The 11787-nt window shown below is 45.2% G+C and overlaps 2 protein-coding genes across 2 annotated transcripts; one reads left to right on the top strand and one right to left on the bottom strand.

The window, feature by feature from the left end:
- Positions 1-785: 785 nt before the first annotated feature.
- Positions 786-6217, bottom strand: LOC116377102 (low-density lipoprotein receptor-related protein 6-like). Its single transcript, XM_031838652.1, has 9 exons — positions 5933-6217; positions 4937-5263; positions 4648-4850; positions 4359-4570; positions 3854-4044; positions 2759-2968; positions 2506-2631; positions 2190-2426; positions 786-1366 (listed from the first exon to the last, which is right to left on the bottom strand). The coding sequence occupies exons 1-9, from the start codon at positions 6111-6113 to the stop codon at positions 1233-1235; spliced, it is 1821 nt and encodes a 606-aa protein (XP_031694512.1). The 5' UTR covers positions 6114-6217; the 3' UTR covers positions 786-1232.
- A 696-nt stretch (positions 6218-6913) lies between these two features.
- LOC116377101 (uncharacterized protein DDB_G0290587-like) lies at positions 6914-11488 on the top strand. Its single transcript, XM_031838650.1, has 3 exons — positions 6914-7109; positions 10491-11097; positions 11296-11488. The coding sequence occupies exons 1-3, from the start codon at positions 6983-6985 to the stop codon at positions 11486-11488; spliced, it is 927 nt and encodes a 308-aa protein (XP_031694510.1). The 5' UTR covers positions 6914-6982.
- The last annotated feature ends 299 nt before the right edge of the window (positions 11489-11787 follow it).

Below are 11787 nucleotides of genomic sequence, written 5' to 3'. Positions count from 1 at the left end.
GAATAGAGCAGTGGATGACAGAAGGCGAACACACGTTCACCAAGACGGGGAGACAGCGCCGAGCGACTTATGCCACTATTTGCCAATGGATCGTGGATGCCTGGGCTGATATATCAGTCTCAACTGTGGTCCGAGCTTTCACGAAGGCAGGAATAATCACTGAACTGCCAGGTAATAGCAGCGACACTGACTCGGATAATGACGAGAGGGAGCCGGGCATGTTGGATGACGTACTCGCCCAACTGTTCAATTCGGACACTGAAGAAGAAAAATTCGAGGGATTCGTGGACGGGGGAATGAACTGAAAAAGTGAGCTTTACGTGTTATATACGTACCATAACTTAACAATGTTGAGTTATGCACCAACTTTTGATTTAGCGGTATCAGATTGTGTTTCTTTTACGTGTTTACTGAATCAGGGAAAAGTTCCCCTCTACGTTTAAGTTACCGTATTGTGAATGAAATCAAAAATCAATAAAGTTTGACTGAATGATTTATCCGACTGTTTTGTTGACATTCCCTTCAGCACAGCTCCATCTAGTGGATGCATAACGCAACCCCTGTCAAACATTTGACTGTAGTAGCTTCTATTCTATGCGCCTTATAATCCGGTGCGCCCTATATATAAAAACAGTTCTAAAATAGGCCATTCATTGAAGGTGCGCCTTATAATCCAGTGCGCCTTATAGTGCGGAAAATACGGTACATGATGTGGTCTGCACTTGATGTAGAGCAACATAATGCATGTTTGCGCATGTTGTCTAGCGCCACATAGTGGATACAGTAAGTGGTGTAATATTTGCACTACATAATTTCCAGCGTCACACAGTCCACGCTGGAAAAATACGTTCAACTCCGGGACGCGTTGTCCGATGGTCAAAGACATTCACCGCCGCGTCTGCCAGCGTTCCGCCAGTACCCCCGAGACGCGGGAAGGTGCGAGGGCCCGTACATCGCTGCTTGCAGCTTTAATTTCTAATTCATGTTTTTAAACGACCTGCACATTTATTTGATAATTGAACATTTCTTTGTTCCTTTGTTTCTTGTAATGACAGCCTTGGTCCTCCATAGTAAACGATTACATGTATAAACACATGCTTATTATTTATTATTATTAAGTTTTATTATTTAGTTTTCTATAACTTTATGAAACTAAAGACGTGAACACTTAAAGAGATGAGCAGCATCCTGTGTTATGTTTTATTATTGTTAACAGTGGTGACGTAGTGTATCTAATATCTGTTAATAGACTCACAGCAGCCGATCTCATCAGAGTTGTCCGTACAGTCCATGTTGTGGTCACACTTCTTGTGCTTCCCGATGCACTGACCATTGGAGCAGGTGAACTGGTCCGGAGGACAGCGTACTGGGAGACAAACAGGAAGACAAACACTGGTCACGTCCTCCGTTAATGTCTCAGCTCTCATGATGCTGTGTTCTATTCTCCGCTTCCCGTCTCTTATTTATTGAGTCAAAGTCGATCGTGAAGATAAACTCATGTTTATCTTCAATGTTTGAACCCCAAAACCAGCTGGCAGGATTGAAACACATTTTCTTTAAACAATCACCAAAACTTCACCGTTTATCAGTCATTATTGTGAGATTTTCATTTTTCCGACGGTCCTTGAACATATCATGTGCAACGACCGCTTTCGTGATAAAAAGCAGCCAAAACTGAGCTTTAAATGTGATATTTCATCTAAAACATTTTATTGTAAATGTCTCATTTAAAATCTCAACCCTAATAAAGAGTTCACTTTAAACATTAAAGTGTGAAACTATGACATCATGATTGATTCATCTGAGACCAACAGTCATGTGACCACAAGGAGGAGACACTCTGACTGAACTACAGGAAGTGAACACAGAGAGGAGAGGAGAGAAGAGGAGAGGAGAGAGGGGAGAGGAGAGAGGGGAGAAGAGAGAGGGGAGAGGGGAGAGGATGTTAAAATATAAATAGTTTAATATTCATAGCACGTAGAGCCTACATTTTATTTTTCAACATTGGTAAAACTTGTAGACACTTACAAACATGTTGAATATTTAGATTACATTGTTTTCCAATTTTTGTAAAATAAATTTGCTCTCTACTTCTAGTCATGCTGGTTGTGTTTCTATAGAGGAGCAGAACTATTACAGTGATTATATATATATAAATGTTTGTGTGGAGGGTTGTGGACCCGTCTCACCTTCACACTTGTTCTCATCAGACCGGTCCTGACAGTTCACCTCCCCGTTGCAGCGGAGGCTCAGGTCGATACACTGCCGGCTGTCACACTGGAACTCTGACTCGGAGCAGACGGGACAGTCCTCCTCATCGCTGCTGTCGTCACACTCGGGGAAACCGTCGCACCTCCAGGCCTGAGGGATGCAGTCAACCTCTCCGGAGGTGCAGGAGAACTGCTCCGGGGAGCAGGTGGGGGGCTCTGAGAGACGGAGACATAAGACGCGTCAGATCGAGCCCGGTTCAAAACCAGTAAGAGGACCGTTGAGTTTGTCTCTCACCTCCACAGGACAGCTCGTCCTGCAGCAGCACCAGGTGGACGGGACACGAGCAGCGAGTCGTCCCGTCTCCCTTCACGATGCAGATGTGGGAGCAGCCGCCATTGTCCCACGTACACGGGTGTTTACCTGGACAGGTGAGACAGAGGACAGATAAGAGGTCAAACACAGAGCCTGAGGACAGACTGAGGTCTCCTAATGTCTCAACGTCTCCAATGTCCCTAAGGTTCCTAACATCTCTAGGATTCAGACTCACTGTACTCCCTCATGTCCAGCTCGTGGACAGCGTGGATGTCACTGAGGTAGGCGATGCGGGCCTGGATCTTGGTGCGTCCCTCCCTCGTGGTCTTGTCGATGCGTTCGATCATCTGCTGCTGCTTGTCGATCCAGTACAGGTGGTTCCCGAACACCGTCAGGCCCACCGGCTGCAGGATGTTGGAGTCTGCGATCACGATCCGATTGGCTCCTGAATGTTTATTCATTTAAAAAGCGCCGGGAGGAAAAAAACAAAACAAGGTTGTAGGGCCAAAAGGTTCAGGATCAGAGGCAACAAAACGGGTGAGAAACTGAGGGGGGAGGCAGGAGGACAGTGATGCAACAGTCGACACAATCAGACAGAGATCACTCATGGTTCAGACGTTTAAACAAACATATGAACAACACATTATATACAGTGGGTACGGAAATTATTCAGACCCCTTTAAATTTTTCACTCTTTGTTTCATTGCAGCCATTTGCTAAAATCAAAAAAGTCCATTTTATTTCTCATCAATGTACACTCAGCACCCCATCTTGACATAAAAAAACAGAAATGTAGAAATCTTTGAGCTGGAGCTCAGAAAATCTCAGGAATGTGCTGAGATCAGACAAACTTCTACTCTACAGACACAAGACAAAGTGTCCTCAGTCTAGTCTGTCCTGCTACTCACAGGGTTAAAACACACACAGAGACAGACAGAGACACAGAGATGCCACTCTCATGACTGTATGCTAAATATGAAGCTACAGGCTCTTAGCTTAGCATTATTACTGGGAACAGGTGGAAGCAGCTAATTCAGTATAAAAATATTAAGTTACTTTTTATAGGTATTTCTGGCCAAGAAATAATCCGGCATTCTCCCAAACTACAAATGATTATGATATTATGATATGATGATATAAACATGTTGGTCAGCTTCAGAGGAGCTGATCGGTAGATGTTATCTTTATGCTAAGCGAAGCTTGATGGTTCAACGTACAGACAGAGCGGGGGGACCCCCCCCACCACCTGGTAGACCCTGATGTGGATCTTAGTGACCCTCCCCACCACCTGGGGTAGACCCTGATGTGGATCTGAACCCTCCAGACTCACCAGAGAGGTCGCTGCTCTCGATGCGTCTCAGGTCCGAGTCGACCCAGAACAGCTTCCCCGCCTCGTTGTCGATGGCCAGAGCGACGGGTTTCCCCAAACCGCTGAAGAACAGAACCTCTCGCTCCGTTCCGTCCAGCGCCGCCCGCTCGATCTTCGGAGAACGTTCCAGCAGGTTGGTGAAGTACATGTACCTGCAGCACAGAACCACGAGTCATGTGCTTGTTTCTGGAGAGTTTTACTCTCAGAACATCTGCACAATTCATTTCTTCAAAACTCTAGAATCACGTTTGTGTCCTGAACAGAAACCTCATGAAGTCCATCACTGACCCACTGGCCCTCTCTCGGGGACATTGTTTCGAGGACACCGACCCTCTCTCGGGGACATTGTTTCGAGGACACCGACCCTCTCTCGGGGACATTGTTTAGAGGACACCGACCCTCTCTCGGGGACATTGTTTAGAGGACACCGACCCTCTCTCCGGGACATTGTTTTGTGGACACTGACCCTCTCTCCGGGTTGACCACGATGGCTCTGGGTTTGTCCGTCTCTCCTCTCAGAACCACCCCGACTCTGCTGCCGTCGGTCCGGGTGACGTTGATGACGTTGGTGACCTCGCTGGTCCAGTAGATGAAGCGGCTGTAGATGTCGATGCTCAGGTCGTAGAGCTGCAGACCCTGACTGGGTCCCCCCAGGGAGCTGGAGACCACCGTCATACTCTGATGGGACCAGACCAGAGTCACAAACAGGTTTAAAATATTGAACCACTTCAACAGGGATCTGGTCTGTGATGTACCTGGTTCCCGTCCTCCTGAGCCCGGCGGACCACATTCTGCTTGGAGTCGATCCAGTACAGCTGCTTGTCCAGCGGGTCGTAGTCGATGGCTCTGACGTTCCTCAGGCTGTGGATCGGCAAGATGATATCCGGACTCTGCTGCTCGTCCATCACCATGCGGTTGATGGCTGTCTTCTGGCTGAACAACAGGAAGGAGGTCGGAGCTGGAAGACAAAGAAGAACCGGGTCAGACCTGCAGGGTTCTGATGAAGAGCAAGATGTTCTCCACGTATTTAACCGGCCGCCTCACCGCTGCACGTCTTGTTGTCATAGTTGAGGGAGAAGTGGGCGGGGCATCCGCAGACGAAGCTGCTGACGGGCACGGCGAGGCAGAGGTGGGAGCAGTGTCCATTGGTGGAGGCGCAGGCGTTCCAGCCGGCCTGTCTGGACGAGTGGAACACCAGGATGTCCATGACGTAGTCCAGGTGGCCCTGGATCACCGTGCGGTTCTGGCCGCTGGTCTTGTTGGCCCGCTCGATGCTGCGCTGGCTCCAGTCGGTCCAGTAGATGTAGTCCTGGTACTGGGTGAGGCCGAAAGGATGAGGGAGGTCGTCTGCTATCACCTCTCGGTCCTGACCTGAGGACAGGAGTTGTAATATGGTAATATGGTGAAACATATTCATCATCAAAAATAAAACGGTTCCTTTACGAACTAAATCTGGAGTAAAGTTCAGCCAAAGTACAAAACAAACACGTGGATATTCTCTGAAATTATTAAGTCAAACAAAACTGTGGTTCCGACCAAAGGGAATTTTAAGGATATTGAAATCGTAAATTTACGAGAAAAAAAACTTGAAATTCTCATTCTTACGAGAAAATTACCTACAAATTTAAAAGAGATAAACTTTGATATTCTTGATATTTTAGTCAAAAATCTAATCTAATCTCACATCAAAGTAGTACATTTACGGGAAAATATGTTTAAATTCACGAGTAAAAACCTACAAATTCACAGGAAAGAACCTTTAATATTCTCTGAGATTTAAGTCAAAATGTACGAGACAACAACTTTACATTTTGGCCTATAAGTTTTGAACCATAAGTCTCAGATGTTGTGAAACCAATTATGTTCAGAACATCTCTGGAAGAAAAGAGACCATTTCAGACTTTTAATGTTCCATCTTTTCTCTAAACGTTAGTTTATCTAAATCAGACGCCACATCTGGTGAACATGTGGAGATGAAGACTGAGAGACCAACATGGTGCCGATCGTCTTCATTAACGTTTTAAAACAACGGGTTCCCACCGAGCATGTTGGAGGACTCGATGAGCGTGGTGTCCAGGTCGGTCCAGTAGAGGCGCCGCTCGGCGTAGTCGATGGTGAGTCCGTTGGCTCGGCCCACGTCGGCCACCAGAGTGATCCGGCCCGTCCCGTCCATCGCCGCCCGGTCGATCTTTGGCTTCCCGCCCCACTCGGTCCAGTACATGTACCTGTGGATGGGAAACCAGGTCTTAGTGGTTCTCAGGTGAGTCTCTGGTCTACGACGGTGGGTTAGGGCATTGTGGGTAAAATATAGGGGTGGGAATCACCAGAGATCCCACGATACGATATTATCACGATACTGCGATATTCTGAGTATTGCGATAACATAGGCATATATTGCAATTTATTACTTTTTTCAACTTCAAATTATGTCCCCAAAGGAAAACTGTGTCAACATGTTTTATCTAATAAGATAAAGTTTTCAGTCTGTTCATCTCACTTCAATCATTTTTATTGTAGTAAAATAAGATTGTCAAGCAGACAGACTGACCAACAATGTCATAAATGTTGCATGAACCTGACAAACTGAACTGTTTGTATTACTACATAGTCCAACTTAACTAAATGCAAACGTGTGGACTCAGTATATGAACTACAACTTATATAAGTAGGATATAAGAGTTATATAACTCAGTATAACTTGCGATGCGTGGACGTCAAGGGCAGAGGGACAGTTATGCGCTGCACTCTCCCCATGTTGTGAGGCCAGATGTCTCTATCTTTGTTTTGACCAACTTCCTACCTTTCCTGACCTCACCAGAAAATAACTCAGCACCATCTAGTGGACTGAAAAAGCAATTGATTAGATGTTTCTAGTAGTTTAAAAAGAAAAAAATGTATTATATAGTTTATATACTAAAAGATCGATACTTGGCGTCCGTGTATCGATACAATATCGCCACGCAAAATATCGTGATACTATGCTGTATCGTTTTTTTCCCCCACCCCTAATATCAATAAACTCCATCGTATAGAACACAACCTTCAACTTCTCTCCACTGTTTCTGTGTTTCTGAAGGCGCCAAATGCAACATGGCCGTGTTCAACGCCAACAAACACGCCGGGGAAGATAACTGCTTCCTGTTCCACTGTCAGACGGAGCAGGACTGTCCTTTAATGAAGGCTCAGGACGGCATCAACACCTACGACATCTACAAAGGTGAGTTCAGCCGCTCAGGTACTCTGTTCTCTACCCGCTCAGGTACTCTGTTCTCTACCCGTACTCTGTTCTCTACCCGCTCAGGTACTCTGTTCACTACCCGCTCAGGTACTCTGTTCACTACCCGCTCAGGTACTCTGTTCTCTACCCGTTCAGGTACTCTGTTCTCTACCCGTTCAGGTACTCTGTTCTCTACCCGTTCAGGTACTCTGTTCTCTACCCGTTCAGGTACTCTGTTCTCTACCTGTTCAGGTACTCTGTTCTCTACCCGTTTAGGTACTCTGTTCACTACCTGTTCAGGTACTCTGTTCACTACTAATATGTCCATTATTTTAATAGTTCAGTATTGTATGAAAGATAACAGGTATGTTTCTGCATGGCAGTGGCACTAATAGGCCATCACTCATTTTTCGTTTCCACATTTATGTTTAAAATGAAAACAACAGTTTGAATAGCTTGTATGATGATTATCATGCTGTTGACAGACAATGTTGATATTGGCATTGGTATCAGCTGACAAGGCAAGTTTATAAATGGCAGTGGCACGGCCCCCCTACTCACTGTACCTTGCACATGTACCTCTTAAACACGACGCCCCCGAATTTGGGGGCTTCGTGCTCAAGTGGCGTAGCAAAATCGTCGAAAAAATGTACATATCGAGAGCGAATATTTTGCATGTATACATGTATACACTATCATGTAAGTCAGTTTTTACACACTCCAAACACAATTATACACAACTAATATCATATCTAGAAGACGTACCACAATATCACGTATTTTTCGGCATGACTCTGCGGCCATCCACTCCGTAAAAAGCTGAACAAGGAAAATGCTAACCGCTAACACAGCTAACCGAGAAAGCAAAAAGCACGAGCATTCGACAGAGTCCACAGATATCTTCAGAATTTCTCTCCGTGAAACCATTAGAATCCTACAGCCAACAAGCGCCACAAAACCAAGCCCCATTTGGGGTTCGAGCGACACCGTTTAGCGTGGTAGTGTGTCGTAGAATGCACTTTTCATAAACAAATATAATGAATGCTCCACACATATTATATACGGAATTAACGAAAAAAGTCTGGGCAAAATCATCATACCAGCCATTTCACACACTGCAAACACAATTATACACAAACTAATATCATATCTAGAAGATTTACCACAATATCACGTATTTTTCACCACGAATCGGCGACCTATGCACTCCGTTTGCATCTCCCATCACAACGCTGGCCGCTATCATGGCTGCTGCATACATCAGAAAGCACGAGGATTCGACCACGAGTCCAGTCATATCCTCCACATTCCTCTCCGTGAAACCATTAAAAAGTTACATCCAGAAAGCCAACGAACAACAAACCGCTCCACAGCAAAAAAATGTAAACGCATCGTACCTTGAGGTGATTTTCTTGAAGAAAAACGCTGGGAATTGACGGTAATCCATTTCGGCCGTCTTCTTCCTCTCATCCACTGTGTGTGTGTGAGAAAATGGCGTTTTTGGGTGAAACTACCACAAAATGGTCGGCATTCTAGTGTTCGGCGAATCATTTTACGCATGGGGGTTGCGTGGCACGGATTGGGATAAAAAGTCTGTCAATCTACTCAAGAACCCGCCTACTGCTTTCCTGACATTCATCTGGGTCTAACGAGGTGTCACATGATGAAATCCGCCAATTACAGGCCTTAAAAAGGGCTCCATCGACACAGACAGAGACGAGAAAATTCCATGGAGGAGAGATATGAGAGCTCAAAATGATGCCAAACTGCTGTATTTGGATAGATTGGATACTAGTAGTGATAAAACAAGTGAAATATTTAGTTATATAGTATATAAAAGTACAATGGAACAGGTTCCAAAATGACAAATCTGCTTGACCTCCCGCGACCTCTCTGACACAATAAACTCTATAACTTTTGTTTGCTTCACTTTATCAAAGCCAAATCTTTTTTAGGGACTACTGGCATGTTGTGCTATGATTTGGGAGTGTTTTTAGGCTTTCAGCTGCATTATTTCACAGACATAATTTCAATACAAGTGCTTTTTTTTCAGGCGAACCTGAAAAATTTCAATTTGAGCTGTGTTCCATCTTCATTCACTATTAACCAGTAACATACAGTATGTACAATATTTACACATCTCAACACATCTCACAAGTGTTACCTGTATTATACCATCAAAATTATTAAATAGACCTTGTAGTTAGAGATCTACTCTCTCTTTAGTATGGGTATGCAATTTTCGAGCAGAGGCCTAAAAATAGGGCTCGTGTGGGAATAAAAACATGAATATATGAACCTGTGTATTATTTGAATAGCTTAGTATTGAATGCACAATAAAGAGGTATACACGGTACTAGGCCCATTTAATATAAAACACAATTTTATACACTATATATAGTCGGGGGTCCCTGCTCCATCTCTCTATCAGTTTGGAGGTCCTTGGCCTGAAAAACTTTGAAGACCCCTGCTTTAAAGTATAACAGAGTTTATTAAGTTTTAATAACATTGATCAAAACAAGGCAGATCCTCACCACCACGGCAAAATACAGAGATTGTTTCTCTATCACGCAGAAACCTAACTGGTGAACTTAGATTCGGCCGCGGTTCTGATCTTTGAACTGATAAAACAACAGTTACCAACTTCACTTACAGTGATGATCTAACACAACACTATTACAACAGTAGGTTCTTCACAGCACTAACGGAACTCGGCGGTCCATAAACACACAAGAACACGTTATAACAAAACAATAAACTTAAAACAAAACAAACAAGGTAATAAACACACTATGACCTAAACTCTGCCCAGACACAAGCCTCTTACTGTGAGATGACTTCGTAGCAGTCGATGTGGTTCTTCGAGTTTCTGGGTTAAACTCGGGATCCGGAGCTTCCAGCTGCGCGGAGATAAACTCTCTGTTTGGTAGAGAGTTTATCCTCGGAAATTAAGGGGATTCTTCTTCCTTATGACTGGCAAAATGTGGACGTTAACGGTGAGAGAACGGGGCATAGAAGTTATCCATTCTCTTCTATTCGTCCAGCAGAGTTAAGACTATGACCTAGGGTTTCTTCAAAAGCAACATTGTTTCTGTGCCTCTTTGCATGCGAATCGAATCACGTGGAATGGCTCAGAGTTTTATGGTTTCAGTGACAGGCAGAGGAAGTCCTGTGGAGGCTGTGGCTCTCGTCCAATGAGACCTCAGACCTGGAGCTTTGGTGTTATCTTAAACTCAAATCAGGCTTTTGACTGCTCTGCAGGCCCCTTTGTTCAGAGCACACGGTGAAATCTCAACACTACCTGCTCAGGTATATTTGTGATGTTGAAGTTCAGCTTCCTGATTCTTTGCTTCTTTAACATTTCACTGTGTTTCTTCACAGGTTTGATTCATCCGACCACAGTGAGACCCTTAACCATGACGACCACCACGGAACCAACCACCACCACCTCCACCACACCGGCCACAACTACACCAACAACCACACAACCCACCACAACAACCACCACACAAAGTACAAAAACAACACCACCAACAACCACAACAACCACGGCTCCAACCACCACAACAACAACCACAACAACAACCACCACCACGCAAGCTCCCGCCACCACTACAGCACCTCCATTCATCATCATCATCGCCACAATGCCTCCGGTAACTCCAGCACCCACCACGACCACAACTACAACAGCAGCTTCTACAACTACTTCTACTGCAGCCACCACCACGAAGAAGCCAAACAAAACCACTAAAAAGCAAAACAAAACAGCCAAGAAAGTGAAGCTTCATCCCGTCGGCACCATTACCTTCACCCGGCCGACGCAGTGCTCCACCACATCACTTCCTTTTGTCACGGCCAAGAGGGAGGCTGCACCAAGAACTACTGACAAACCACTGCCCAACACTGAAACTACTACAACTACAACTACCACTACTACCACTACTACTACTCCTGCTCCAACCACTACCACTACTACTACTAGTACTACTACTACTACTCCTGCCACTACTACTACTACTACTAGTACTACTACTACTACTCCTGCCACCACCACCACTACGACTCCTCTTCCTGCTACGACCACCACCACTGATTTGTCCACCACAAAGACGACTCCAGCAGCGAGTCTGGTAATCGTCCCCAAAGGCGCCGTCCAGTCCGACCAGGCCCTCCAGAACTCCAGCGCCGGCCGCGGGAAGTCGGCAACATCGTCGGCAACGCGAGGCACGCTGAAGAGCGGCGTGGTGGCGTTCATGGTGCTCGGGCTCGCCGTGCTCACGCTGGCTCTGGCCGTCGGGGGCCGCAAAGCGATGGAGTCCTTCGACAGACGGCACTACACGAGACTGGAGCTCAACGACCTTCACTACGAGGTGTGACGGAGCTGAAGAATTAAAATGAGTTCTTTTAAGATTGTTAACCACATAAAACAATAAGGGAATGTCTACGTGGCGAATACTCGACCCTGATTGGCCGAAGGGTGTTCGTTGTGTTTCATAACCGCACAGTTTATTTACATCGTTACACTCGTGGTATAACGATGATAATGGAACCTGTGCGTTCATGAGAAATAATGACAAACCGTCAATAAACTTATCTGAAGAATGCATCGTCACAAAGAACATTAATGACTTCATATCAATAAACTGTGTTTTTATTGTCATACAGTCGATTTAAA

Source organism: Anarrhichthys ocellatus, unplaced genomic scaffold (genome assembly GCF_004355925.1).
Source record: "Anarrhichthys ocellatus isolate YVR2014 unplaced genomic scaffold, GSC_Weel_1.0 scaffold898, whole genome shotgun sequence".
Lineage (NCBI taxonomy): Eukaryota > Metazoa > Chordata > Actinopteri > Perciformes > Anarhichadidae > Anarrhichthys > Anarrhichthys ocellatus.
Note: the sequence above shows the minus strand (reverse complement) of the source record. Positions and strands in the feature narration are given on the sequence as shown.

Excerpts from the sequence above, each read along its gene's own strand:
- LOC116377102 (XM_031838652.1), bottom strand. The coding sequence starts at position 6,113 with ATGTACTGGACCGAGTGGGGCGGGAAGCCAAAGATCGACCGGGCGGCG. Across the intron at positions 4,571-4,647 it reads CTCAGGAGGACGGGAACCAG|AGTATGACGGTGGTCTCCAG; the intron begins GTACATCACAGA and ends TGGTCCCATCAG. Across the intron at positions 2,427-2,505 it reads GGACGAGCTGTCCTGTGGAG|AGCCCCCCACCTGCTCCCCG; the intron begins GTGAGAGACAAA and ends TCCGTCTCTCAG.
- LOC116377101 (XM_031838650.1), top strand. The coding sequence starts at position 6,983 with ATGGCCGTGTTCAACGCCAACAAACACGCCGGGGAAGATAACTGCTTC. Across the intron at positions 7,110-10,490 it reads CACCTACGACATCTACAAAG|GTTTGATTCATCCGACCACA; the intron begins GTGAGTTCAGCC and ends GTTTCTTCACAG. Across the intron at positions 11,098-11,295 it reads ACCACTACTACTACTAGTAC|CGCCGGCCGCGGGAAGTCGG; the intron begins TACTACTACTAC and ends CCAGAACTCCAG.